Here is a 27,773-nt window from a genome sequence, read left to right as displayed (position 1 = left end):
TGCGTGTGCTAGTTTCTGAAAGAGAAAAGCTCAACGCAGGAATCTGGTGGTTCCTTGTAATCTCAAGATGGAAGTCTGGGCACTTGGGCTTGTCCAAATTGTGAAGGGGCCTCTCGACTTCCTTTCGCCTTCCATCCTCCAGTGTGGCAGTGGGTTTCGGAGGGAGGTGGCCGGAGGGGGCCTGTGGACTTCTTCCGCACCCTCCGCATCCCTGTCCGAGGCCGGCAGGCCTCGCCCACCCTGGATAAATTCCCGGAGGTCCCGCCCCTCGCTAGAGGAGAACTCCTTGGGGCGTGCAAACGGGATCCTGCGAATGTTGACATTAAAGGAATACGCAAATTCAGCGTCGTGGTCCCCGCAGCTTACCCGCACCTATTTTTATATCTAAGCCAAGGTCACTCTTTAATACCCGGCCATTGCCTGAGCTGGGGCGTCGCGCTCTGACTAGCGACGGCGGCGGGAGCGGGGAGAGGGGGCGCGGGTGGCGGGGCGGCGGCCGCGTGGCGCCCTCCGGCCGGCCAAGCCCGCACCTGCCCGGCGCCCGCCTAACCGGCGAGCCCGGCGGGAGGCAGGGCGGCGTCCCGGGCGTTGAGGAGGGGCCGCGCGGCGCGGGCGGGCAGGCGGGGGGATTCGCGGTGGGCGCGGGCGCCGCGCGGCTGCAAAGGCTGGAGACGCTGCGGCGCGAGTGCGTCACGCTGGCGGAGGGCACGGTGGGCTGCGGCCGACCCGCCGACCAGGAGCCGGGCGTCCCGGGCGAGGGGCAGGCGGCTGTACCGGCCCCCGCAGCCGCGAGCGGCGCGGCCCGGGCCCGGCTGGGGGTCGCCAGCGAGCCGCCGCCGGCTTCATTCATTCCCGCGGCTCCGCCTCCTTTCCCGGGCTCCGGCGGCGCGTCGGAGGTGAGTGCGCGGCCCGTCCCGGGCGGGGGCCGCGGGCCCAGGCCGAGGCTGCCCGGTCCGGCCTCGCGCCCCGCCGGCCCCGGCCCCGGCCCCGCACCCCCGTGCGCGGGCGGTGAATTGGACCAAGAGCTGCGGGCTGCCCCGAGGACTCGGGCGCGACGCAGGCCCACGTCGGCCACCCGGGCCCGGGGCGCGCGTCCAGCTGCGGGTAACTGGCCTGCTCCCCCGAGGGGCGTGTGGCACGCCCCAGGTGCGCCGGCCTCCGCGCCAGCGCCACCATTTTGTGTGAGGGAATGCCTCCTTCTCCTTCCTCCGCCCGCCGCGGCCCGTTCCCCAGCTGCTGCTTGCTGTGCCCCCTCTACTCCCCTCCCCTCCCCTCCCACCTCTCCCACCTGGAGCCTGTCCGCCCGGTCGGTCGCCTCGGCGTGGGGGAAGCGGACTTGGTGGCTGGTGGGGCGGAAGCGTTTGGACTCGGGTTCAGCCACGGATGCTCTGACCGCTGCTCTTACCTTTAACCGCTTTTGGAATAGGTATTGTATAGATTCCGTTATAGAATGTAGGTCATTACAATTTTGTTCTAATTCTTAGTTGTCCATTATGCAATTTTTCGAGGCCTGTGCCCTAGGAAATCAGTGGGTGAAGCTTTGGTTTGTTTATGGCTCAGGGATCTGGGTTACATTTACTCCCATTATCGCCCTTTGGGAGAGGGGGTCAAGTATCTCACTGGCTTTTCAGCTTCTGGAAAGTGGTATGAGTGTCTTGCCTGGAGTAGATTCTAAAATAACCACTACCCCTTCGTCTTTTGGGATATCGTTTCAAAACCTCAATGAAAACGCTCTCGTGTGAGGATTTTGAGGGGGGTAGGGACAGGTTGCTAAAAGACTACCCAAAGGAAAAGTTGTGATTTAGAACTGTTACACCTTCCGTCATTTTCACGGTTCCAGAGAATTTGGTAATTCTTGTTTTAACTTGTCTCCTCGCAAATATACGTACGTACCTAGTAGATTATACTCCGGTCATCTGTATTTTATCACTGCATCACAGACAGGGATTAAAGTCTGGAATGGTGGCAGTTGCATAATACACACATTTGGGCCCTGGAGGGAATTCACTAAAATGGATCTGGGTTTGATGTGCCTTGTATCGTCTGCTTGCATTTATGTGTGTATGTACAAAAGATGTGTAGGTTATTTTTGCAAACCGTATTTTGCTTTTCTCCTTCAAGAGGAACGATTTTTAGTGACTAACATGGACAAGATTAAGTTTTTGGTATGTGGATGAGACTAAGTTTTTGGTTTTTAAAAACCTTTACTTGTTTGTTGTTGTTTGTTTTTTCTGGTGGGGGGAGCCTGCGAAAAGTCCGTTTGTGATAAGACTTCCAGTACAAATAAAGGTAAACTATCAGAGCCTTTCACGGAAAGCTTGTAGCTGTCACAGTGAACTCCTCTCTTTGAATTTATGATGAGGATTGGCTTAGGGAACTTAGCTTATATGAGTAGCACCATTGGTCTGCTGCTTGAGTGATTATAACCTAAGACGCTTTACCTGTGGATTTTAGGTTCTAACAAGTTCCAAATGAGACTGACCTTTGAAATAGTATTCGAATCATTACAACTGGTATCATTTCTCTAATAAAGATACAATATATGTCAAACAAAAGGCTTAACTTTGATTTGGAGAAAACAAAATATTTTATAGTTAGATGCTTTTGAGAGTCATCCTCTTTATTAAATTACTCTGAACTTTTTTTCTGATTAGTTGAAGACTCTTTCACTTAGTATCTCTGCAAACACATGATTCCATATCATGTACCATCCCTAGCAGAAGTGTCATGCCACTCCTTAATGACATGTTCTGTGGGAAGAATTATGGAGGTGAAAGGGACCTTGGACATCAAGAGATGAGCTGAGAGATGTCTTGTTTCAGAGAACTTAAGGAAGTAAAGATTGCCTGCTAAGGATTGCGTGTGTCCTGACTGGACCTGTGCTAGGTCCCAAGGGATTGAGATTGTTCCTGCCGGCAAGTTCAGCACATAGTCAAACACAATCCCTATATCTTTACACTGATTCTCTTAATACACGTGTCAGTACTGCATTGGTACTATTGAATTTAATTAACCTGAGTTTGGAAGTGATCTTGGTGTGCTTTTTTATCTTTAATGTGGCTTGAGATTTTGAGCATTATTATACCAATGGTTGAGAAATTGAAAAGAGAAAGAAAAACCTAACATTTTTCTACCTATCTCCTACCTAACTAACCCTTTTTAAGCCTTCTGTGTGTGTTAGGTTCAGTCATATGCCTAAGATTTACTTTTTAGAGTTAATTAGAATACAAAAGGATTGAGTATTCGGGCAGGTTTTCAAAAAATATCATGGATTCTGTAGAAAGGATCGTTGGTTGAGTAGGAAGTTAAAACTTTCATGTTTATTCCCATTTCTAAGATTTTATGATTCTAAATTGAAAAAAAGAATTGCACGATTATTGTGTTTACAGTGATTTTCTTTTCACACACCTTTAGGCTTCTGATCCTTTGTATGTTTAACCCTGAAATTAAAGTACTAAATTTGGCATGCTTCATCGGTAGTAGGGGTATTTCACAATTCTTTAGTACAACAACAAAATTACTCAAGGTTGTATTTATTAAGGAAGAGGTGTGATGATTTAAAGATAATCTGGGAACAGCTGATAATTGTTAGACTCATTGAATTTTAGAGCTGGTATATGAAACCTTAAGGTTTATCTGCTCTGTAGGAGGAATCTACTCATCTAGTCCAACCTATTTTTTGGGCCAGAAAGTTTGTGACTTAGCACATACTTTTTTTTAAAAAAAGCATGATTTTAGTTACCAGCTGCTCCAATGAGATGTTAGTTCTAGGTTACACCAAAGGGAGCTTTCATGTATTCAGCAAACACTGAGTGTCTTATGTTATGGACCACAAAACCAAATAGACCCCACCCTCATGGTGTTTATAGTTTAGTGAAGTACTGTGGATTAAAATGTTAAAAATTCCTTAAAATCTAAATGCAGAAAAGATTTTTGCAAATATGTATAGGGAACAAATCAACTTAGTAAATCGTATTCTTTAAGAAAGTGCCAGGGCTTCCCTGGTGGCACAGTGGTTGAGAGTCCGCCTGCCGATGCAGGGAGCACGGGTTCGTGCCCCGGTCCGGGAAGATCCCACGTGCCGCGGAGCAGCTGGGCCCGTGCGCCATGGCCGCTGAGCCTGCACGTCCGGAGCCTGTGTTCCGCAACGGGAGAGGCCACAGCAGTGAGAGGCCCGCGTACCGCAAAAAGAAAGAAAGAAAAAAAAAAAAGTGCCAGACTGCATGTTGGGGGACCCCTGCATTTATGGATTGTGCAGAGGAGAGGGTTCAGTTGCTGAAAGAAACTGAGGGAAAGAAGCTAAAAAATAGAATTGAGAGAGAGTGTTGTCCAGGGAAGGAGGGAAACTTTTAAGTGGCAGAAAATAGTCAGTTGGGTCTGGTCTGTCATAAGGACAAGAGGGGTGAGAATGAAAATAATCCCTTGAATTTGGGAATTGAGAGGTTATTGGAGGCCTTAAGAAAAGTAATGTAAGTATAGCGATAAGGGGAGAAGCCAATTTAAGAATGAATAGCCGTGGAGAAAAAGTGAATGAGCTTGACTGTTTGTTGTACAATGATTGATAAAGTAATAAACTGTACTGATAAGGAACTTTTTAGTCTGAAGTATTTTTACTTTTTGGCCACATGGCAAGGCATGTGGAATCTTAGTTCCCCCACCAGGGATCAATCCTGAGCCCCCTGCAGTGGAAGCACGGAGTCTTAACCACGGGACCACCAGGGAAGTCCCTCTAAAGTCTTATACGTATTAACAATGCTTTCAGGTTTAGATCAGCCAGCCCCTGATATATCAGATGAAGTTATTCTGATTCTTAAGTTAACAGTAGTTATTATTCAGAGGCAGTATAATTCCACAATTTAAACCAAATAGACATAAGTTTGAACCCTGGCTTTCTAAAAGAGTAGTTGTAACAGAGCTTATCTCAAAATGTTGGCAGAGGTAAATGTTACAATGTTCCTAAAGGTGAGCTACAACTAATGTTATCATCTATGAGATTAGGATCGTTTTTTGTTTTTGTTTTTTTTGGTATCTAGTTCAGTGTTTCTAATCTTTTTCTCCCTTTTATTTTCTTCTCCCCACATCGCGCCACGTACAGCACTTTTTTGAGGTACATTTCAAAGCACTGATTTACTTTTTCTTTTTTAAAATTGTGATTTCTCTACCACTTGTCAGAGCTTTTGCTTTACCTGAGATAAAGTATAACCAAAATGAGTTGAGTTGGTAGAATTCTAGTTAAAACCAAGAAAATCTTTGGTTTTCACTATTTTGTGTATTATGTAGGGGAAATACGTGTTTTTTGAAAAATTGAAAGTAATTCATGTAGTCCTCTTTATAGCTTTTGTGGATCCTAGACTAAGAATCTGTTTTCTATTAATTAATCATGAGTGGAAAATAGAGCTATATTTAGCAAACAACAACCACATGTTAGAAGTCTTGATATTTAGCTTTGTAAGTTAATGCATATCTAAAAGTCCTTGAAATTAATTTCAAGGCTGAGGAGATTTCTTGATAAATTTTTCTAAACCGTGAAAAAGAAATGGAAGTGATTCTGAGTAAATTTTGTTTGGAGAATACTAACTTTTTGTATCTGAGTAGCTTCTCAGAATGGTGACAACAACAACAAAAAGCATAGTTCTGTTTTATAAAATGATTCATATGATTTTACAGTTTCATACACAAATAACCACTCAACTGAAGTCTAGAAGCTCTTGGCTCTCCTTTCTAGAACTGGCGCACGGATGTTCTTTATTTACAACAGGGCAGAGAGATGTTACTCCAACCAGAGTTGGAATGTATCAGCTGTCACTAACAGGACTCTGATCAGCTAATTGGTTGGTCTGTGTTTTCATGCGGCGTGATACATTTGTGGGTAGAATTTATTGTTGGGAAGGCCCATTTCTTTTACTCTTTAGAGATATGTTGAAAAAGTCTAAAGTTTTCATCTGCATATTGACTCTTCAAATTTTTCAAGTATCTAAAGTCTGAAGAGAGGATACTGCAAGATTTTTAAAAAATCTAACACTTAAAGAGTGACTGAACAATATGCTTGATATATTCTATGATAATTGTATGATTAGATACATTATGGGTTATCCTGACCTTTTGTCTTGACCTGGGAACCTGGTTAAATCCAGGTTCTGGAGAGAGATTGCCTAGGTTTAGAGACTGACTCTGCCGCTTACTAGCTGTGTGAACTTGGGCAACTTACTTAACCTTTTCACACCTGAGGCTTGTTGGAAGAATGTATGAATACCTGCCTCATAGGGTCATTTTGAGGAGTAAGTGATATAATATGTGTAGAGTATTGAACATAATGCCTTGTGCAAGGTAAGCAAGCGATGAATCATCTTCCATCATCAGAAAACATTTTGAATTATAAAAAGTGGTTATAAATGAATTTGATGATACCACCCCTTTGTAAATTATTTCCTATCTTCCTTCTCTAAGTAATCGAACATAGACACCTAAGTTACTAGTTAGAAAGGACATCAGAGATCATTTGATTCATCCCTACTTTTTATATGTTTGGAAAAATGGATTATACTTCTCTGGAGTTCTGAGCCTGGTAGAATAGACGAAGAAAAGTAAATCACACTCTCATGTGATAAGTATGTTAAAAGAAGTATGCACAAGGAACTTACGAGAAACTCATGAGTTTCTCAACTTGTCTGCCTTCATTTCTACCTATTAATCCATCCTACACACAGCTGCTAGATAAACTGTCTTCAAGCATAGCCTTGGATGTCTCTTTTCTGCTCAGGATCTTTAAATTGCCTCCTTCTGTGTGCCAGATAAAGTCCAAACTCTTTAGTCTGGTATTCTTGGCCTGTTACGTTCTATCAATTTATTTTCCTAGTGTACCTACCACTACTACTTTTTATATACCTTAACTCTGTTGGTGAATCCAACTACTTGCCATTCTCAGCATGCTTTCTGGCTTCCATTTAGCATTCCCATCTTCTTAGAGGGTCTTCCTTTCTTCTTTTCTTTTTTTTTTAAATTAATTTTTATTGGAGTATAGTTGCTTTCCTAGAGGGTCTTCACGTCTATCTTTGCCTGTTGAGAGACTATCTATTGCTCTTCCTTTAGCAGCAGAACTTCACGTGTTTCATCTGTGGCAGCTCTTGCTCCTAGCACCAGTGTGTGGTTTATTTATACAAACCTTTGTTCAGTCATTCATTTATGTAGTAAATATGTATTGAAGCCAGAGAGGAAGGCTACTACTATCTCTTTTTTCCCGGGACTGCTGCCAGTGAAAGGTAAGAAAACAATATCACTTGACCTGGGTAAGCATACACACCTGAGTTTGCACGAGGATTGCAAGAGCAGGTGTATGGGGCCATGAGTCTTACGTGCAGAGTTGGAGAAGCCTGGAAGGTAGAGCGGAGTGGTTAGCCTGTGGGCTGGAGGCGGCTGGTTTTCCAAGTTGGGGTGATGATACTCTGCAGATAGCAGCAGCCCTTGGTTACATTTATTTGTTGTGCAGTGAAAATACTAGGGGTGGGGCGGGGTGGTTTTGGTGGTGCTGATTGTGACTCAGCAGAGTATTTCATAAATCATATGCCAAAATTAAGCACCAAGTTTTGTTTTGTTTTTGCTTTTTGTTCTGAGTATTTCCTTTAAAATGAAAATATCCAGGGCTTCCCTGGTGGCACAGCGGTTGAGAGTCCGCCTGCCGATGCAGCGGACACGGATTCGTGCCCCGGTCCGGGAAGATCCCACATGCCGCGGAGCGGCTGGGCCCGTGAGCCATGGCCACTGAGCCTGCGCGTCCGGAGCCTGTGCTCCGCAACGGGAGAGGCCGCAACAGTGAGAGGCCCGCGTACCGCAAAAAAAAAAAAAAAAAAAAGAAAATATCCATCTTCGTGGTTCTAAATGAGACAAACCTGTGATATTTTATGTTAAAGATATCTACAACAATATGCATGTTGTTTGGACACCTGTTTTTAAAAATTGCCTGTGTCCTTGAGGTTTTCTACCAAACCCCTGTTAACTTTAAGCACTATTAAATCAGACCTGTTCCATGGTAAAGAAACCAGGTTTAAAAAAAAATAGATTGTCTAATGTTGAAATGAAGGACAAAACTTTACGGTGTATTCATTTCAGTAGTTCTTATTTTGCCCTTCCTGATGTTTGTAGACCACCGCTCCTGTGAGATAAACAGTGTTCGGTAAGCTGGGTCATGAAGGGCTAGAGTAGCTGACATGTTCTAGAGGCACGTGTATTTTGTAGTACTATATGTAGTCAGTCAAGTGGAAGCTTCAGTTATAAGCACATTTTAAAAAAATTTTGTATAACTTAAAAAAATTTTTTTAACATCTTTATTGGAGTATAATTGCTTTACAATGGTGTGTTAGTTTCCGCGTTATAACAAAGTGAATCAGCTATACATATACATATATCCGCATATCTCCTCCCTCTTGCATCTCCCTCCCACCCTCCCTATCCCACCCCTCTGGGTGGTCACAAAGCACCGAGCTGATCTCCCTATGCTATGCGGCTGCTTCCCACTAGCTATCGATATTTTACATTTGGTAGTGTATATATGTCCACGCCACTCTCTCACTTTGTCCCAACTTACCCTTCCCCCTCCCCGTGTCCTCAAGTCCATTCTCTACATCTGCGTCTTTATTCCTGTCCTGCCCCTAGGTTCTTCAGAACCTTTTTTTTTTTTTTTTAGATTCCATATTATGTGTTAGCATATGGCATTTATTTTTCTCTTTCTGACTTCATTCTGTATGACAGTCTCTAGGTCCATCCACCTCACTACAAATGACTCAATTTTGTTTCTTTTTATGGCTGAGTAATATTCCATTGTATATATGTGCCCCATCTTTTTATCCATTCATAAGTCGATGGACACTTAGGTTGCTTCCATGTCCTGGTTATTGCAGAGCCGCAGTGAACATTGTGGTACATGACCATTTTGGAATTATGATTTTCTCAGGGGATATGCCCAGTAGTGGAAATATCACCTATTAATTTATTGTTAGGCTTTTGCATATGTATCTGAGGAGTGTAAGTAGCTCTCTATATCTTGCTGCAAGTGTATATGTAGTTAGAAAAGGATTTAGCATCCATTCCTGGGTGTGGTCATTTAGTATTTGTGTTCTGACTCATTTTGCTTAGGAGTCTCATTTCAGCCCTGTGAGCCCTGTTTTGCCTCCCCAAGGTAGAACCCCCATATCAAATTCTGTCTCCCTTGGAGGTAGGATGCAGGCATGTAACCTAAATTTTGTCAATCGGTTGCATCCAGGAGAGACTGCACTACAAAAACGATTGAGGAAGAGGCTCTATATGGAATCTCCTTTCTTCCCCGCATGTCTCTTCCCTTGGGTCCCTCCTTCCTCCTTCATCAAGAATAACTACTGTTAACAATAACAATATAATGTATGCCCTTCCACATCATCTTCTGTATAAACATGCAAGTATATACCAATATTTTTCATAAATTAGTTTTAAAAGTACATGCAATAGGCTTTTTAAAAAGAAATTAAGAGTTGAGCATTTTTGGTGTTTGTCCTGTTTTATGAATTGGCCATGCCACTTGCTTGTTTATTTGCATCTTAGTTTAAAAACCATTGTATTAAGCAACCTAACTCTTGTGGGTCATATTGGTTATATAACGTTTGCCTCTGAATTTTTTGTTTTTAGATGTAAAAATTTTACTATGTATTCAAAGTTATTAGTTTTACCCTTGCAATTTATTCCTTCCTCAGAGTTTCTTTTTCTCTATCTGTTCAAGTAATATGCCTGTGGTCACACAGCTAGTAATCCTGGCAGTTTGGCTCAAGAACACACTCCCTTAACTAGTATTCTACATATTCCACCTTTCACGTGTACAAAATTCTATGACATATGACTGGATTTTGCTTTTGTAAGCCCTAAAACATACCAGGTACCCAGTACCTTCATCTTTAAATGTTTTCTTAGATCTAGGACCATTTTTCTGGATATGGAGAGGAATTAAACCTTTAGAAAGAAAACTGTTAAGATTTCTCTTGATATGTATAAGCAATCTTATACCATCTTAGGGTCCTAAGGCGCTGTGCTTTCAGACATAGCGTGGTAACTAAAAGGATAGACCTCACAGCTAGACTGCCTGGGTTCAGATTCTAGCTTTGCCACTTACTATAGTGTGCCTTGAATAAGTTACTCTGCTGCTATGTGTTTTAATTTCCTCATCTGACAAATGAGATAAATTATCCACTTCATGGGTTTGGGATAAAAACTATCAGGGATACATGTGAAATGTTTCAAATAGAACCAGGTGTGTAGTCCACTGTTGGTTCAGTGATGATTATTTCAAAAGATGATTTTGTTTTCTACTTGAAATAAAAAGAGGTTACAGGTATGAACCGCATTTAACTTCCTGCCCCATTACCCATAAACTTATAGGTAGTCTTTACCTATATGTAATCAAATCTTTTTCCTCTCTCAGAAGATGGAAAAGGATTTCTCAGTAGTGTTGAGCCCACTTGAGAGTTGATAGTTGTAGCAGTCTGTTCAGTGGTTTCATTTTTGTCATACTTAAAAACTCAGCTCTAAAAGCAAAGAAGGATTAACCTAGGAACTAGGGCCTTGTGTGGGTAGGAGGGATAGAAGGATAAAAGGTGAGTAGGAGAGAGTTCAGTTGAGCTGATGTAGTACATGGGTTAGGTTCGTTAGGGAAGGTTATGATGTTAGAAAGAGACAAGGGAAGAATCAAGAGGAGAATCATAATAAGGTCCAGAAACAGGCCTTTTGTGTAAAAGGTTGAGAGCCTTGCGGATTATGTTGCTGGGACACCTAAGCTATTTTCGGTGTTGGGGGAACAATGAGGAGAGAGAGGTAGGATCATGCCTTGGATTGGTTGAGATAATTGTTTTTTCTCTAAGAACTCTTTCAGCTCTAAAATTTCCGTAATTTTTTGGATCTTCTTCTCCTCCTAAAGCCCCCAGATAATAGCAATAATCTATAAGAATCTTGAAATTATTTAGGGACTAAAGTTAAAAAATATATTTCCGTGTTTTAAGAGTATAGTTGATATCCAGTAATTAACCTTAAATAGGGAAAAAAAATCACAATAATAGGAGTACGGTTTTTAACTCTTATATTTTCTTTCTTGTTAAGAGCGTTCATTCTTGCCAATAGATAATTTTTCAGGAGAAAAGGATGAAATTATTAAAAGATGGGTGTAAAATAGCTGGTGGGCATCTTAGAGTTCTTACATAAGAGGTGTGAGCATTAATTTTTTTTTACAGGTTATCTAGGATTAATGAGCATGCCATTTGCTTAATTTATAAATTAATTTGGACACTTTTTACACTTCATTGTCCATTCTGCGTAAACTTTTTGATGAGTTAGTTCGCTTAAGGCGACATTAAGCTTTCTCATTCATGTAGAATCTAGTTAGGCCTTTTGGTTCATCTCATGGGCAGAGCATAAAGTACTTGACAGAATTTGATCTGACAGCTTTACAGTTATGTAACATAGAACAGAAGCTTAAAAACAACAAAAAAGAGAGAGAAGTGACTGATTTTTTTCACAGCAACTTATATTTCTCTCCAGAACCTTATTACCCTTCTCTTGCCTCCCTGAACTAGCGGAACCAGCTTAAGGCTAGTAGTTTACACAGTCTTAAGTAACCGCTATTTTTTTAAATAAACTGTTAAAAACATTTAGAGGTGAAAGGTCCTTAGGATTATCCTGTCCGGTTGCATCACATTATCAATGAGAATACAGAAGCCTAAAGACGGTAAGTAACTCGCCTAGGATCACAGAGCTGGTTAGCACAGCTGACCCGGGAATCAAGGTCACAGGATTCCAATGCGAGTACTTTTTCTGGTGTAATATGTGAATAGAATATTTAATAACAAGGTAATTATTGTGATATTTTGCAAAAGGAAATTTCTTATAACCATGACAAAGACTATGATATTTGATTTTGCATATTGAGTACAAATAATTATATTGGAATGTATATTTGATTGTCTGGATTCGTATTCTTCTAGCTCCATTAGTGGTATGACGTTGATCAAATCTTAATCTCTAAAGCTCCATTTCTTTATAGAATGGGGCTGATAGAAGTGCCTCATTACGTATTACATGCCACAGTCCCTTTAAAGTCTGGTGTGTGGTCATTTCTCAGTAAATGTTACCTGCTATTACCGATTTATAATAATTGCTAGTTCTTTCATCTTCTTTAAATATTAATTGGTGATTGTTTAGCCAATACAATTTAGCACTGAGAATGACCAGTAATAAACGTAACAGATTTAAGGACAGATTTGAAAACACAAAAATATTTTAGAAGAGGTGTGTGTCTGGGCTTTTGGAATTGGGGAAACATTTTCTAATTTTTTTCATATTAAAAACTGATGCTGTAGTTGTTTTTTGTTGTTTTTTTTTTTTGCGGTACACGGGCGTCTCACTGTTGTGGCCTCTCCCGTTGCGGAGCACAGGCTCCGGACGCGCAGACTCAGCAGCCATGGCTCATGGGCCCAGCCGCTCCGCGGCATGTGGGATCTTCCCGGATCGGGGCACGAACCCGTGTCCCCTGCATCAGCAGGTGGACTCTCAACCACTGCGCCACCAGGGAAGCCTTGCAGTTGTTTTAAAACTATATTCAGAAATCACAACTTTAAAAAATTTATTTATTTTATTTACTTATTTTTGGCTGCATTGGGTCTTTGCTGCTGCACACGGGCTCTCTCTAGTTGTGGTGAGCAGGGGCTACTCTTCATTGTGGTGTGCGGGCTTCTCATTGTGCTGGCTTCTCTTGTTGCGGAGCACGGGCTCTAGGTGCGCGGGCTCAGTAGTTGTGGCTCGCAGGCTCTAGAGCGCAGGCTCAGTAGTAGTGGCGCACAGGCTTTGTTGCTCCGCGGCATGTGGGATCTTCCCGGACTGGGGCTTGAACCTGTGTCCCCTGCATTGGCAGGTGAATTCTTAACCACTGCGCCACCAGGGAAACCCCAGAAATCACAACTTTTAAGTTTGTTGGGAGATGCCCTGGAGGTGAGATGAGAGAGAAAAGAGTGAAATAATTCCTTCTATAGTGAAGAAGAAATACATTCATTTTAAACTAGCTTTGCTGCCACAAAAATGATGGATTTAAGGATTTGTTTAGTTATGCTTCCAAATCTCAAAACAAAGATTAAAAAAAAGTCCTTTAGATCAACAATATTAAAATCAAGTCAGATGTATCTGGAAATTGCCAGATTTCTAGTGCTCCAAGTCTAAAGTTTTCCACTATAAAACGTGCTCTTAAAGGGCCTTGAATGTGATGCAGTACCCAGTATTTAACTCTGTCTGTAGGATGGGCTGGATCTCAGGTTTGCCACCCGCTCTCCATGTGACTTTGGGGAAATGATTAACCTCTCCAAGGTGGTTTACTTTTCTATAAAATAAGAATATTAGTCGGGTCCACCACATATCTTTGCTACAAGGCTTGAATGAGAGTGAATGGCATTCTTTTAGCACAGTTCTGACACATTCTGGCACTTAATAAAAGTTAGTTGTTAAAAATCACAACCTCTAACTAAGTGAAGTTTTTTCCCTCCAGTAACGCTCTTTATGTAAATTTCAGAGTATTTAAATGATTGGATTTCAGGAAAATAGGATTGTTTCATTTTGTGTTTGTATATATAATTTTTTTAAATTAATTAATTTATTTATTTTTGTATGTGTTGGGTCTTCATTTCTTTGCGAGGGTTTTCTTCAGTTGCGGTGAGCGGGGGCCACTCCTCATCGCGGTGCGCGGGCCTCTCACTGTGGTGGCCTCTCCCATTGCGGAGCACAGGCTCCAGACGCACAGGCTCAGCAGTTGTGGCTCACGGGCTTAGTTGCTCCGCGGCATGTGGGATCCTCCCAGACCAGGGCTCGAACCCGCGTCCCCTGTATTGGCAGGCAGACTCCCAACCACTGCACCACCAGGGAAGCCCTATATAATCTTTAATAATAAAAAATAGCCCAGAAGAGATTATTTTTCTTTTCTTTTTAAAAACCTCAATCTAAAAAGGTTTAAGAATGAAGGATAATGACTTTCTCTTTTTACACTTGAGTTTCGTCATGATATACTTGCCTTTGATCTGTAGTAGTGTCTTCTTTTTAAATTTTTATTATTTATTTATTTTTATTTTTGGCTGCGATGGGTCTTTGTTGTTGTGTGCGGGCTTTCTCTTGTGGCGAGTGGGGGCTACTCTTCCTTGTGATGTGTGGGCTTCTCACTGCTGTGGATTCTCTTGTTGCGGAGCATGGGCTCTAGGTGCGCGGGCTTCAGTAGTTGTGGCACGTGGACTCAAGCAGTTGTGGCTCGCAGGCTCTAGAGCACAGGCTCAGTAGTTGTGGCGCATGGGCTTAGTTGCTCTGCGACATGTGGGATCTTCCTGGACCAGGACTCAAACTCATGTCCCCTGCATTGGCAGGCAGATTCTTAACCACTCTGCCACCAGGGAAGTCCCTAAGAAAGTTAATTTAGTAATAGATTAAAAAAACCAGTCCCCGATAAACTTGCTATTCTGCCAGTCTCATCCTTGCGGGTCCATTTTGTCTAGAATACTGTATTATTTTTATGGGATTGTAATTAACTATGCTTTTGTAGACCAAGTTTTTGGCAGCAGTCTTCAAATATTAATTTACATTTTATCCTTTAAATCATGATTACTCTTAGCAAATGAAAATTTTAAATGTTTCATTCATACGTTGTTTTGGTAGCTAATATTCTAGAGTCTTTTGAGTGGGTTTAAGAGGAATACTTTTTTGGGGGGGGGGCCACGGCATGCGGGATCTTAGTCCCCTGCCCCCCCCCACCAGGGATTGAACCTGCGCCTCCTGCAGTGGTAGCCCACTGGACCGCCAGGGAAGTCCCAGAAATGCTTTTATATTAATACTTTTTGAGCTTCTATAGTATATTCTATAGTATATTAAATGTTTTTGAATGTTTTACTTGGATACAAAGCTGGGAGCTTGTCTACAAAAGAGCAAAAACAGTTACTAACACTCTTTTAACTAGCATCCTCATTATGCTTCTTTCACCCACTATTGACCATTTGTTTCATGTTTTTAGTTTTGTCTAAATCTTAATCTTCACTACAATTGTTAGATCTGACTATAGAACATAATATTGTATTTCCTTAGTTTGCTTTTGCATATTGACTTTGATAGAGTTATAAAGATTTGCCACACTAATAAGCATCCTTCAATGCAGAGCTACTGTTCTATTTTATGATCCTTTTCTAAGTATAACATCTTTTTAAGATAAGCTCCTGATGGTTCTCTCTTGAAATTCAGTCTTTTTTTCCTCCTTTTTGTAAGTTGGCTGGAAGTTCTGTGGTATTGCTTTCATAAATCGTTCACAAATTTTTCTTGCTTTCTCCTTTTATTTAGACATTTACATTTACTAACAGATGGGCTGAATTTATGTGTTCTATTTCTAGGTTTTGATTTTTAAAAATTAAAAAATCAATGTAATTAAAAAATACATATTTGTATGTATATAAATTTATATATACAAATCAGGGCCCCAATCATATGTATATCAAGTTTTAAAGTTCTTAGCACCAAGATTTCAGATTACGGTAAAAAAGTAACTTCCTCTCATTATCATATCTTCGAAATTCATGAAAATATGTTTAACTATGTATAACTGTTACAATATATGTTTGTCCTGTCTTTTTTGTGTTTATCTCATATTTCCATTAGATTTTCAGTTTCTTGTCTACTAATACTTTTGTTGTGTTAAAATAGATTTGATGAAGGTCACCTTCGACAAAAGTAACTTTTATTTTTTCAATTTATTTTCTCCTGCCTTTCCATTTATACATTTTTTAAAAAATTAAAATTGAGGTTTTTGACAGATATAGCTATTCGGCTCTGCAATTTTTATTGTGGGTAAATACAAAGCAGGTAACTTTTAAGACAAGATAATCTTTACCAGCTTTATTTGTACCTCCTTTAAGAACTAGTAGATCAGTAGTTGACATAGCTCCTAAGTTGTTTTTTTTTTTTAACTTTTTCTCATGGAAATTTTCAAGAATACACAAATCAGGATGCTCTCCACAATGCATTTGATCAGTATGTCTCTTAAGTTTCTTTTAATTTACATTAGTTTCCACTTTTTTCTTTAAACTCTATTCTGTATATATATTGAAGAAACTGAGTTATTCTACATTTGGCCGGCCGCATACTTTAAACATCGTTTCACATGTTTGTCTAATAGGTAGATTTGGATCCAATTTTCTTGTTGCATTACATCAAACTACATACAATATCTGCTTGTTTTACTTTTAGTAAGATGGATAAGTCTGGGTATGCAGGCCTATCACAGAGGAGTGCATTTTAAAAAAACATAAATCAACAAAGCATTATTAAATATTTTATACCTTGGGAAAAAAACAGAAGTGAGTGCATATATTTACCGAAATATTCCTGCAGCAATGCTCATGGCAGCCCAAATGCCCATCAGCAGTAGATTGGTAAATAAACTGTATATGTGTATTGTGGAATACTACATAGCAATAAAAGGGAACAAATTAAATGATAGATGCAGCACTGCTTATGTTTCTCACAGAAATAATGTTGAGTGAAAAGAGTTGATGCAATAGAGAGCATACTATATGATTTCAGATATAAGAAGTTAAAAATGGGCAAAATTAATTTCTCATTTAAACATATTGTAAGGCCAGTGAAACAATGCTACCTATTAAAAAGTGCTTCTTTCTCCCATTGATTGAAATAGCTCTGTAATCATATACTCAATTTCTATAGGCATTAGGGTATATTTATCTTGCTCCATTGGTCTGTCTGTTTATATGCCTGTATCGCATAGAAGTTTTATATATGCTTGTATCATAGAAGTTTTATAACGTGCTTTAATATCTTAGAGGGTTTGAACTTTTCTCCAATCATTGCTCTGCCTTTTTAGGATTTTTCTAGATATTCTTATTTATTCTTTCAAATTCACTTTATAATCAACTTGTCTTGCTTCAGGAAACAATAATCCTGGAGATGTTTTCATTAGGATTGCATTAAATTAACAGATTATCTTAGAGGAAACTGCTACCTTAATGATGCAGAATCTTCCTTTCCAAGAACGTGGTTTGTCTTCCCTGTTGTTCACTTTGCTTCCTTCAGGCATGCTGTTTTATAGTTTTTCTTATATAAGTTTTATATTGTTTATTGTTGAATTTAAGTCTATTTTTATCTTTGCCATTGTTAATGGGGTTGTCTTTTCTATTTTTACTTCATTTTTTTCTATTTATTATTTCTCCTTACTGATTATTATTATATATATGAGGGCTTGATTTCTGTATGTAATTTTATGTCCTACCATTTTACTACATTTTCTTATTGTTTGGAATAATTTTTCCATTGATTCTTTTGGGTTTTTCAATTAAATTTATTATTTGCGAATTGAGGTTGAGATAGTCTCCCCTCACCCCAAGCCATGCACATCCCCAATTGTTACACCTCTAATTGCTTTCTCTTGTCTAATTGCATTAGCAAGTACCTATCTAATGTTATTTATTAGTTAAGTCCTTATTTTTCTTGACTTTAGTGAAAAAGTCTTTAGAGTTTTCCCCATTAAGGTGCTGGCTTTTTTTTTTTTTAACAGCTGTATACATGAGAGATACAGTTTACATACTGTAACGTTTACCGATTACAGCTGTACAATTCCGTGTGTTTTTTTTAGTAAATTTATAGGGTTGTGCAGCCATCACTACAATGTAGTTGTAAACATTTCTATCATTCTGAAAAGTTCCCTTGTGTCCTTTTACAATGACTTTTGTGTTGGGAGGTATATGAGGATATATTTGTATGTATGTGTGTTTATATCCTATATCTTATAAATATTTATTTTTATAATTTAAGGAATTATTCATTTTTAAAAATTGAAGTATAGTGGATTTACAATATTAGTTTCAGGTGTACAACATAGTGATTCAATGTTTTTATAGATTATACGCCATTTAAAGTTATAAAATAATGGTTATATTTCCCTGTGCTGAACAATATATCCTTGTAAGCTTATTTTATACATAGTAGTTTGTACTTCTTAATCCCCTACCCTTGTCTTGCCCCTCTCTGTTTCTCTCTCCCCACTGGTAATGAACAGTTTGTTCTCTATATCTGTGAGTTTGTTTTGTTATGTTCATTTATTTGTTTTATTTTTTAGATTCCACATAAAAGTAATAACATACAGTGTTTGTCTGACTTCTTTCACTAAGCATAATACTTTCTAGGTCTATCCATGTTGTTCTTTTATTCTTTAAAAGAAAAAATTTCATTCTTTTTTAATGGCTGAGTAGTATTTCATTGTGTATATATTAACACATCTTCTTTATCCATTCATCTGTTGATGGACACTTAGTTTAATTCTGTATCTTAGCTATTGTAAATAGTGCTGCTATGAACAGTGGGGTGCATGAATCTTTTTGAATTACTGTTTTTGTTTTCTTTGGATATATGCCCAGGAGTGGGATTGCTGGATCATATGTTACTCCTATTTTTATTTTTAAATTATTTTTAATTATTATTATTATTTTTGGCCGTGCTGCGAGGTGTGTGGGATCCTAGTTCCCCGATCAGGGATTGAACTCAGGCCCACGACAGTGAAAGTGCCAAGTCCTAACCAGTGGACCACTAGGGAATTCCCTATTTTTTGTTTTTTTGAGAAACTTCCATATTGTTTTCCACATTGGCTGTACCAATTTACATTCCCACCAACAGTGTTCAAGGGTTCCCTTTTTTCCACACCTTCTCCAACATTTGTTATTTGTGGGGTTTTTTTGATGATAACCATTCTGACATGTGAGGTAATATCTCATTGTGGTTTTGACTTGCATTTCTCTGATGATTAACGATGTGGAGCATCTTTTCATGTGCCTGTTGGCCATCTGTATGTCTTCTTTGGAAAAATGACTATTCAGGTCTTCCGCCCGTGTTTTAATTGGTTGTTTTTTTTTATATTGAGTTGTATGAGCTGTTTATATATTTTGGATATTAACCCCTTATCAGTCATATCATTTGCAAATGTTTTCTCCCATTCAGTAGGTTGTCTTTGAATTTTGTTGATGGTTTCCTTTGCAGTGAAAAAACGTTTCAGTTTAATAAGGTCCCAATTGTTTATTTTTGCTTTTGTTTCCTTTGCCCTAGTAGACAGATGCAAGAAAATATTTATACGGTTTATGTCAAAGAGTATTCTGTCTATGTTTTCTTCTAGGACTTTTATGGTTTGTCGTCTTAAATTTAGGTCTTTAATCTATTTGGAGTTTATTTTTGTAAATGGTGTGAGAAAAATGTTCTAATTTCATTCTTTTACATATAGTTGTTCGGTTTTCCCAGCACTACTTATTGAAGAGGCTGTCTTTTGTCCATTGTATATTCTTATCTCCTTTGTCATAGACTAATTGACCGTAGGTGCATGTGCATTAATTCTTATTTCATTGCTTGTTTTTAATACAAGTGAGTGTTTAAGTTTTCTTTCTGACATACATTTAGATTAGCAGGCTTAAGTTGTAGTCTGTCTTGGCATAGTGAAAAAGAAGTCTCCTTACAATAAAATGCTGCGCTATTACAATAAAAAGTTTTTTCTCAGTACAGGAAGATAGCCTTTCATGTTCTGAAACATTTTGTCCCATGTTTTTTGTTAAAGAGGATGGCATTCCCTGTGGATATGCTGGATAATTGCAGTCATGAGGAAATGGAAAATTCTGCCGAAGATTACATGTCAGATCTCAGGTGTGGGGACCCTGAAAATCCTGAATGTTTTTCTCTTCTCAATATTACGGTAAGGCATCCTGCAGTGATTTATCGATCTTTTCAGTTGAGTTTATCCATGAAATCAGTATCCTTTTATTATCTTTTAAAGTGTTAACTAATCACTTTTGAAAATTTTACCAGAAGACTTTTCAGTAAAATGGATAAATATTGATTAGTTAGTACAGCAGCGTGATCAAGTTTTAAAAAGACTAACTTTACAGGTAGTTGCTTATTATTTGTATTGTGCCTTTAAAATTATATGTAAGTAGTTTACTAGTTTTGCTAAGACTGATTACCATATTTGAGCTAACCCAATTAAGTCTACTTTAGATTTGGAAATTGTTATTTTAGAAAATTTTTTAATAAAAAATGTCAGCAAAACACTACATTACACATTTTTGTGTCACAAATCTTCCTTTTCCCAAAATATTAAAATAAAATTTCTAATTAGTAAACTGAGATATATTTTGATAGATCATTAGACATGAAATTATTAGAATTCTAGTGTGAATTTGATGATAGGCAAATTCTCTAACCTCTTTAGGCCTCAGGTTTTTCTTCTGGAAGATGATGTTTATTCAAAGAATTCTTTAAAGTTTCTTCCAACATCAATATTTTGTAATTCTCTGAATGGCAATATTGTGTGTAAGTAGGGAATTAGCGTTGGATTAATGAAAGCAGAAAAAATTTGAAGTATTGCATATATCTTACTGGAAAAATGAATTTACCCTAGTGGTTTTTACTAGAAAATGGAATTTTTTTCTCCCTCAAGTGGTCTAAATAACAGATGATAAAGTTTAACAACTTTATGGATCATATCATGCTTTTGTTTTTATTCATATGCATAGCTAGAGCGCAATAATATTTATTGAAATAGACTTTCATTTTTTCGCCTAAGTTAATAAAATTCCTGCAAAAGCGAAGTCTATCTGATTTGCTCTTTTTTTTTTAAGACTAGAAATATCTCCTATGAAATGAAATTATATAATTAGCGTTAACGTACGTTTGACATTTTGATAGAAGCATGGTGTTTTTGTGTGATGTTTTCTTACCAACTCTTCACTAATCTTTAATAAATTGTCGTTTCAGATTCCTATTAGCCTGTCAAATGTAGGCTATGTACCTCTCTATGGTGGAGATCAGACCCAGAAAGTTCTTGCTCTTTTTGCACCTGAGGACTCACTCACAGGTCTCTGTTTTGTTTAATATTTGTAAATTGAGGAATTTTTTTTCAAACAATTAAAAATTTATTGAAAGATAGCTACATGAAGGAATTTTTAAAAAGAAAACTTATTTCAAACTGTAAATTCAGGAAAATAAAATTCTCAGTTGCTTATAATTAAATGTTTAGTGAGTGAAATACAATAAAAATGGTATAAATGGGGCTGCCACATTGTATTGTAAACTATGGGTATATGTAAGGGTATCCTTGAAAACCTTACCGAATAGTAATATCGTGTACTTTAAGACTTAAATGTTAACAATCATTTATTTTCTTTTAGCTGTGGCACTTTACCTTGCTGATCAGTGGTGGGCTATTGATGATATTGTGAAAACATCTGTCCCTTCTAGAGAGGGACTTAAGCAGGTAACAAGATCCTGTAGTTTTAAAAGTGTTTAGGAGGCCATTTCACAATATGTTTCCCATAAACAGTGATAGTTTTTGAAGTTATTGAGCTTTTCTCCATTTTAGTGTACCGGGTTATATTAAACCCTTAGAGTTCCACTGTTAACGGTGAAACTGGCACTTAGATTGGGCTTCCTTGATTTTATGTGAAAGTGTCCGAGAATTGGGGGAGGAAAAATGAGTACCTGTGGTTTAGTTAAGCTGTAGTTACCCATATCAACTTTAGCTTCTGATTTTTCTTTTTGGGTGGGAAAAAGCTTATTATCTCTGTGTGGTTGCTTAAGTTCTTTGTCTCTAGGAGAGACTGACCAGTAAACTTGCTTATCAGTAGGGCCATTTTGGGTGGTCTATTCAGTGTTCCAAACAGTGTAGTGGAAGGGAGGTCCTCAGCAGCACGCTGTAAAACTGGGTCCTTTATTCTGTCTTAGTCACCATTTTATCAGTTACTTAGAAGAAGACATAGTTGGCATACTTATCAATTCTGCATGCCACAGTGCTGAATGGGAGAACTAATCCATAAAGGCAGAATTAAGAAACAAAGAGAAAGATCTAACATGATGAAAATAAATTAGTGAGAAAGGTAAAGTAGTATCTGTGGGTTCAAAAATTTAACTCTACTGTATACCATGAAGACCATACTAAAACAGCAGCACATATGAAAAAGATTGGGCTTTAGTTAATTAGAAGTAAAATCAAAGAAAGCAAAAAAGCTAATAAAAACCTTAAGTTTATACAGAAAAGCCCCATTATCTTATCAATATCTTCGATGTTTATACCTGTAATATCTGCATGCCCAACATGAAGAGAAAGAAAAAAGGTTAGGGATCTGAAGCAATTTGAAGGGAGAAGACTGAAATGGCAAGAGTACCCCAAATCATATTAGATTAGTCTTTTCCTCTGTTTAGCTTTGATAGGAAATTTAAGAGAATATCATGGCTGTCTTCAAATATTTGTAGACTATGTGATCCAGAATATCAAGGTATAGTCTTTGGGAAAGAGATTTCAGCTCAGTATCAGAAAGAATTTCATTCTGGTCAGAGCTGTTCAAGGAAGGTGTGGGATACCCTGTAAGCTGGAGAGCTTTGTCATTTCATGTAGTGTTCGGTATTGGAAATTCCTTACCGGGGAGGTTTTTGAGAGTAGTGTGTGTATGCCTAATGCTTTTTCTCTCCTCTCGCCTAATTAGAGGACATTCTTGTTTTTCTTTAAGGAGACTTGGGGTGGGGTAGGGGGGATAGATTTCATGTATAGACTCTTGTTTTTAGCAGTGACAGATGTCTATGGGGAAAACCCCACTGTTCAATGTCAGGCAATTGGTGAGGGTGTCCCTGTGACCGTGCAGACCTGCCTGTAGGAAGTGAGGTTGTTTCCATTCTGTGATTGCCCCAAGTTTTGTTTTCATCAGACTGCCCTGGTGCCCCTGTCATTGCCTATCTGGTCTGGCAGAGGGTTATGTGTGTATGTGTGTAGGGGGAGACAGGTATTCCTTATCGTTCGACAACAAAGACATGACTGTTAAATGACCATTTTACCTAGAAAAGATGAGAGAGATTCCTTTCCCAAGAGCATAATTATGGCTTTGCTCATCAAATGAGATAATCATTGTTTTTAAAGTCTTCAGGGCATAACACGAAGCTTTTTTCACTTTCTTTTCCTTCTTTCTTTTTTTTTTTTTAATGTGTAGGCTGGAATGGGGGGAAAAGAAGCACTAGAAATGGTGGGGGGCAGCAGGTAGAGTTGGGGAGAACTGGGATCTGGGCAGCTGGAAGCAGAAAGAGCACTGACTGCTAACGTGGAGATGCTGGGGATTGGTATATTGGAAACCTGTTTTGCCTGTTTTAGAATTTTGCTGAGAGGCATTATTTCATGCATAATTTGTGTCCATAGAAATGGATTGTTATTGGTATGAATGACTGGTCTCATCCTTGTGATAATAAAATGGTTTACAAATCATTCTGAATGTATTCAAAGTGCCTTGAATGTCAGTACAAGGTATGGAAGCAGGGAGCAAGGTAAACTGCATCTCTGAGTTGATGCTAACTGTTGTGCCTGGTGTCTCATCTCTTTGTAGGTGAGAACTCTTGGGGAGAGAGTGGTTCTGTATGTTCTGAATCGAATTATTTATAGAAAGCAGGAAATGGAGAGAAATGAGATCCCATTCCTGTGTCATAGAAGTACTGATTATGCTAAGATTCTGTGGAAGAAAGGAGAGGCCATTGGGTTTTATTCAGTTAAGCCTACAGGTGAGTCTTTAAAAGTTATTTAAAATATGTATTATGTAAACCCACTTTTTGGACCCCAACTGTATCAATGTCCCTTTTAAATTAGTATCTAGAGTACGAATTGAGATGATTTTACTCAGTATTTCTTGGGAGTACTTTGATTCTATGTAAGTGAGGATTGGTTAGGAAAGTCTTTTGAAAAAAAAGTAAACATTTAACAGAGTGGAAAATTTCTCCACGTATGTGGACAGAGAGTTGTATGTTGAGCCTTGTCTTCTTTCCCTCTCGTTGCCTTCCCTTTATTTAAAGGTCTTTGTTTTACTTTGATTCCTGCTGCTATCACTATTACTGGCTCGTCTTAAATCCCCTGTCTACCTGTGGACCAAATACGTAGGCTTTTTCTTCTAGTGTAGCTGATTCAGCCTGATACAGTAAAGCAGCTAAAGCAAAGTACTTCAATATATTTAGAGAATCCAAACAGCTTTGAAATAGTCAATCTTGTAAAGTTTTTATTTCTGATCCTAAGACCCAACTATACCCTTTTCCTGAAAGACTAGTGCAGCTTCATCTTGCTTTACCTGTTTTCCTGTTCATTCAGTTCCCTAGAGCTACTGGAGCCAGAAAAATCAAACCTGCTTACTCCATGTACACGTATACCCCACACCTTACAACCACTACACAACAAAGGCAGCCTTGTTCTGTACCTTGGCCAAAACACCTTTCACAGAGAGTACTCACATTATTTTTGTCTTTTTAATATTTCACACTTGCCAAATTTAGCTCTTGTGGTCAGATGCAGTCTAAAGATAATACCAAATTTCCTGCTAATTTGAAGGACAGTTGTGACTAATACCTTAATAGTATAATTAGTACACGTTTATGATGAGAACATCAGTCATGATGAGTATGATGAGTACATATAGTCAGTAAAAGGAAGGTCACTTTTTCTCAATAAAAAAACTATGATCTATAGTTTTAAATGTTTTTGCTGTTTAGTAAATACTTTAACTCTCCCTTAATATGCTATTTTATTCTTGTATAAATTTGAAGTAGAACCAATAATTTACACAACTTCAGAAAGATATCATCATACAGAGGCAGAATAATAATGTTTGTTAAATGGAAGCTTAGTGCTGCATTGCATAAAAGGCATCACTTTATTGTTTTTAAAATGTTCTCATAAGTTTGAGGCTGGAATATGGTTTAATTACTTTATGCTTTATTTTATACAAGTAATTCCTATGGAATTGGAGGCTTTTTGCTGCTCACGCTGGCTGCAGCGGGGTTTCCTACTTGAAAGTAGCTCATAGACATTGGAAGTACATAAGAGTTTATGCTTTCTCATTTAGAGCATCTGTAGATGAAAGACATACAGTTAAGAAAGGACATAGCATTCCCCCTCAGTATTTCTGATCAGTATTTGATTCCAGGCATTGGCTCCTCTTTGCTTTCTGTGTTTTGGGGGCTCCTCCACTCCTTTGGGACCTGGCTTCTATTTTTACTTTTTCTGTTAGTCAGCTCAGTTTTATATGCTGGAGCTTCCAAGTACTACTTGTCTACCCCTTTTAGCACTTTCCATACTTCTCTACTAATTGCCTTACTTCCTTACTATTTATTTCAGTGTTTTCCTGCTTTAAGCTCTGGCTCTCATCTGCCAGAGAACAATGGCATTAGATGTGCTTATGCTAGCCTTTGGATCAGTAACCATCTAATTCAGTCTGGCAGTGTTTTTTTCTACAAAGTAAACCCAAACATAAAATAATTTGAAAAAAATTGTCCAAAACAAATACTGAAACACTTTGTGATAGAAGTATTCCTAATGTACATATCAGGAAAAAACTGTACCAGAAGCAAAAAGATAAAATCTTTATTAAGTACGTTTGTAGTTGAATAAAAGCCTTATGATATCACTTATTATTTATGATTTTTTTTTTTTTTTTTGGCGGTACGCGGGCCTCTCACTGTTGTGGCCTCTCCTGTCGCGGAGCACAGGCTCCAGATGCGCAGGCTCAGCGGCCGTGGCTCACGGGCCCAGCCGCTCCGCGGCATGTGGGATCTTCCCAGACCGGGGCACGAACCCGTGTCCCCTGCATCAGCAGGCGGACTCTCAACCACTGCGCCACCAGGGAAGCCCTATTTATGATTTTTTAAAATAAAATAGCAAATCAGTATATAGGGATATTAGTTGGAACATAAAAATAGCCTTGATATATAAGAGGGGACTTTGTTTATGAGGTCAAATCCTATTATAGTATAATGAAATTCAAGAAAGTATATAAATTTTTTTTTGGCCCGAAATAAAGAGATTACTATGAGGGATGTGTAGTTTGTTTGTTTCTTGGGTTAGGTAGATGTCAGATCATTAAAAATAGTTTTTAACAGTAGGTCATTGTGTAATATCTGGTACATAACTCTAAAGGGAACTTGCAGAATTGAGTAACATCACTATAATAAGATTTTCTGGTCCCTTCTATGGTTATTAAGCATTTTAATCTATAAAAATAAAAAATAGGAACAGGATTAATGCTGAACCTTGTCACATTCTGGTAGTAATATTTGTTCATGGACTCATAAACTGAAAAAAAAAGGTAAGCTCCATGTATTTCGTTGAGATGTATTTTCAATAAAACTTTATTTTTTGCTGAATAATTAGTTTTCCCAATGTATAATAGTTTTCCAAATGTATAATATACTTGTGTTTTGATCCATCATATACTAATATTAATTATAATGATAACTCAGAATTTCTTTTGAATTGATACTTAGAATCTTATGGTCACAAGAAACTTAAAAAATGTATATTTTTATATACAGATACGTTTTTGCAGAGAAGAATGATTAGATAATCAATATATAATCCAAGTATAAAAATATATTACATTAGGGTAATAGTCTGTAGTATAAATATAATAGAAATAGAAGGTCAGGGGTGGGGAAGGAACAGTGTAAGCTTTTTGAGTGTTAAGAGTGGTTAGTTCAATAGTAAAGGAACAGGTTGTTCAATGGATGATGACAGTTATCAAATCAAATTGATAATAGTTTTTAGGGTCCATTTGATGCATTTAAAAGAGTAGTGATATAGTGTTTTTCTTTAATCAATATTGTTTAATTGAAAAGGGAAACATAGTAAATTTACATAGCAAATCCTGGCAGACACCATGTTAACTAATAGATCATGGTTAACATCACCAGCAATGAGACACATCACCATCAGAGACCCCAATTTATGATGTAGTGAGAAGGACATAACGTCATTTCTGAGGTATTTTTGCCCAAAATGCATAACCTCAATTTTATCACGAGAAAACATTAGACAAAGCCAAATTGAAGGTTATTTTACAAAATAACTGATCAGTAACCTCCAAAAGTATCAAGATCATGAAAGACAGGGAAAGGTGGAGGAATTATCAAAGATCAGAGTTGGGACATTAAACTAAATACCATATGGAATCTTTGATTGGATTCTGAAACAGAAAAATTAGTAGAAAAACTGGGAGAGTTTGAATAAGGCCTGTAGTTTAGCTAATAGTATTTTATTAATGTTGATTTTCTGGTTTTGATAATAGTACTCTGGCTATGTAAGATGTTAACATTAGGGGAATCTGGGTGAAGGGTATGTGGGAACTCTTTGTATATTTTTGCAACTTTTCTGTAAGTCTAAAGTTATTTTTATGATAAATAGTTGTTAAAAAGTTAATGTTATAAGATGTTAGAAATTACATTCTTTGTAATTATTGAAACCTAAGATGGAAATTTTAAATGTTACCAAAATGTGTGAATACATGCCATCTATTTCAATATTATTTAATGGTTACATGAGCAAAAAAGTACTCTTTGAGGAATTTGACTGGGCCAAGAGAAAAAATATTCTAAAAATACCAGTATAAATGGTTCCCCTGGGAAAGGTTCCAGTCATTGTCAGCAATCCCCACCTCGCACACTGATCAACTTTTTAATGTCTCGTTCTTTTTTTTTTTTAATATTCATTTATTTATTTGGCTGAGTCAGGTCTTAGTTGCAGCACATGGGATCTTTGTTGCAGCACATGGGATCTTTGTTGCAGCACGTGGGATCTTTTGTTGTGGTGCACGGGCTTCTCTAGTTGTGGCATGCAGGCTCTCTCTAGTTGTGGCATGTGGGCTCAGTAGTTGCAGCACACAGGCTCTCTACTTGTGGTGTGTGGG

The 27,773-nt window shown here is 38.3% G+C and overlaps 1 protein-coding gene across 5 annotated transcripts in view; it reads left to right on the top strand.

Annotated features, from left to right (window-relative positions):
- The first annotated feature begins 273 nt into the window (after positions 1–273).
- The window catches only part of FAM169A (family with sequence similarity 169 member A), a 65,486-nt gene continuing 37,986 nt past the window's right edge, over positions 274–27,773 (top strand). Inside the window, exons 1-5 of one of the 5 annotated variants that reach the window (XM_060295888.1) lie at positions 274–394; positions 19,634–19,768; positions 20,830–20,929; positions 21,243–21,328; positions 23,439–23,610. In XM_060295888.1, the coding sequence (XP_060151871.1) occupies positions 19,637–19,768; positions 20,830–20,929; positions 21,243–21,328; positions 23,439–23,610 (490 nt within the window). In that variant the 5' untranslated portion in view covers positions 274–394; positions 19,634–19,636. Of the gene's footprint in view, positions 395–769; positions 897–1,027; positions 1,105–1,177; positions 1,427–19,633; positions 19,769–20,829; positions 20,930–21,242; positions 21,329–23,438; positions 23,611–27,773 lie in introns of those variants that run through there. The other 4 variants (XM_030845812.2, XM_030845831.2, XM_060295890.1 and 1 more) reach the window with 4 other exon arrangements.

Source organism: Globicephala melas, chromosome 3 (genome assembly GCF_963455315.2).
Source record: "Globicephala melas chromosome 3, mGloMel1.2, whole genome shotgun sequence".
NCBI lineage: Eukaryota > Metazoa > Chordata > Mammalia > Artiodactyla > Delphinidae > Globicephala > Globicephala melas.
Note: the sequence above shows the minus strand (reverse complement) of the source record. Positions and strands in the feature narration are given on the sequence as shown.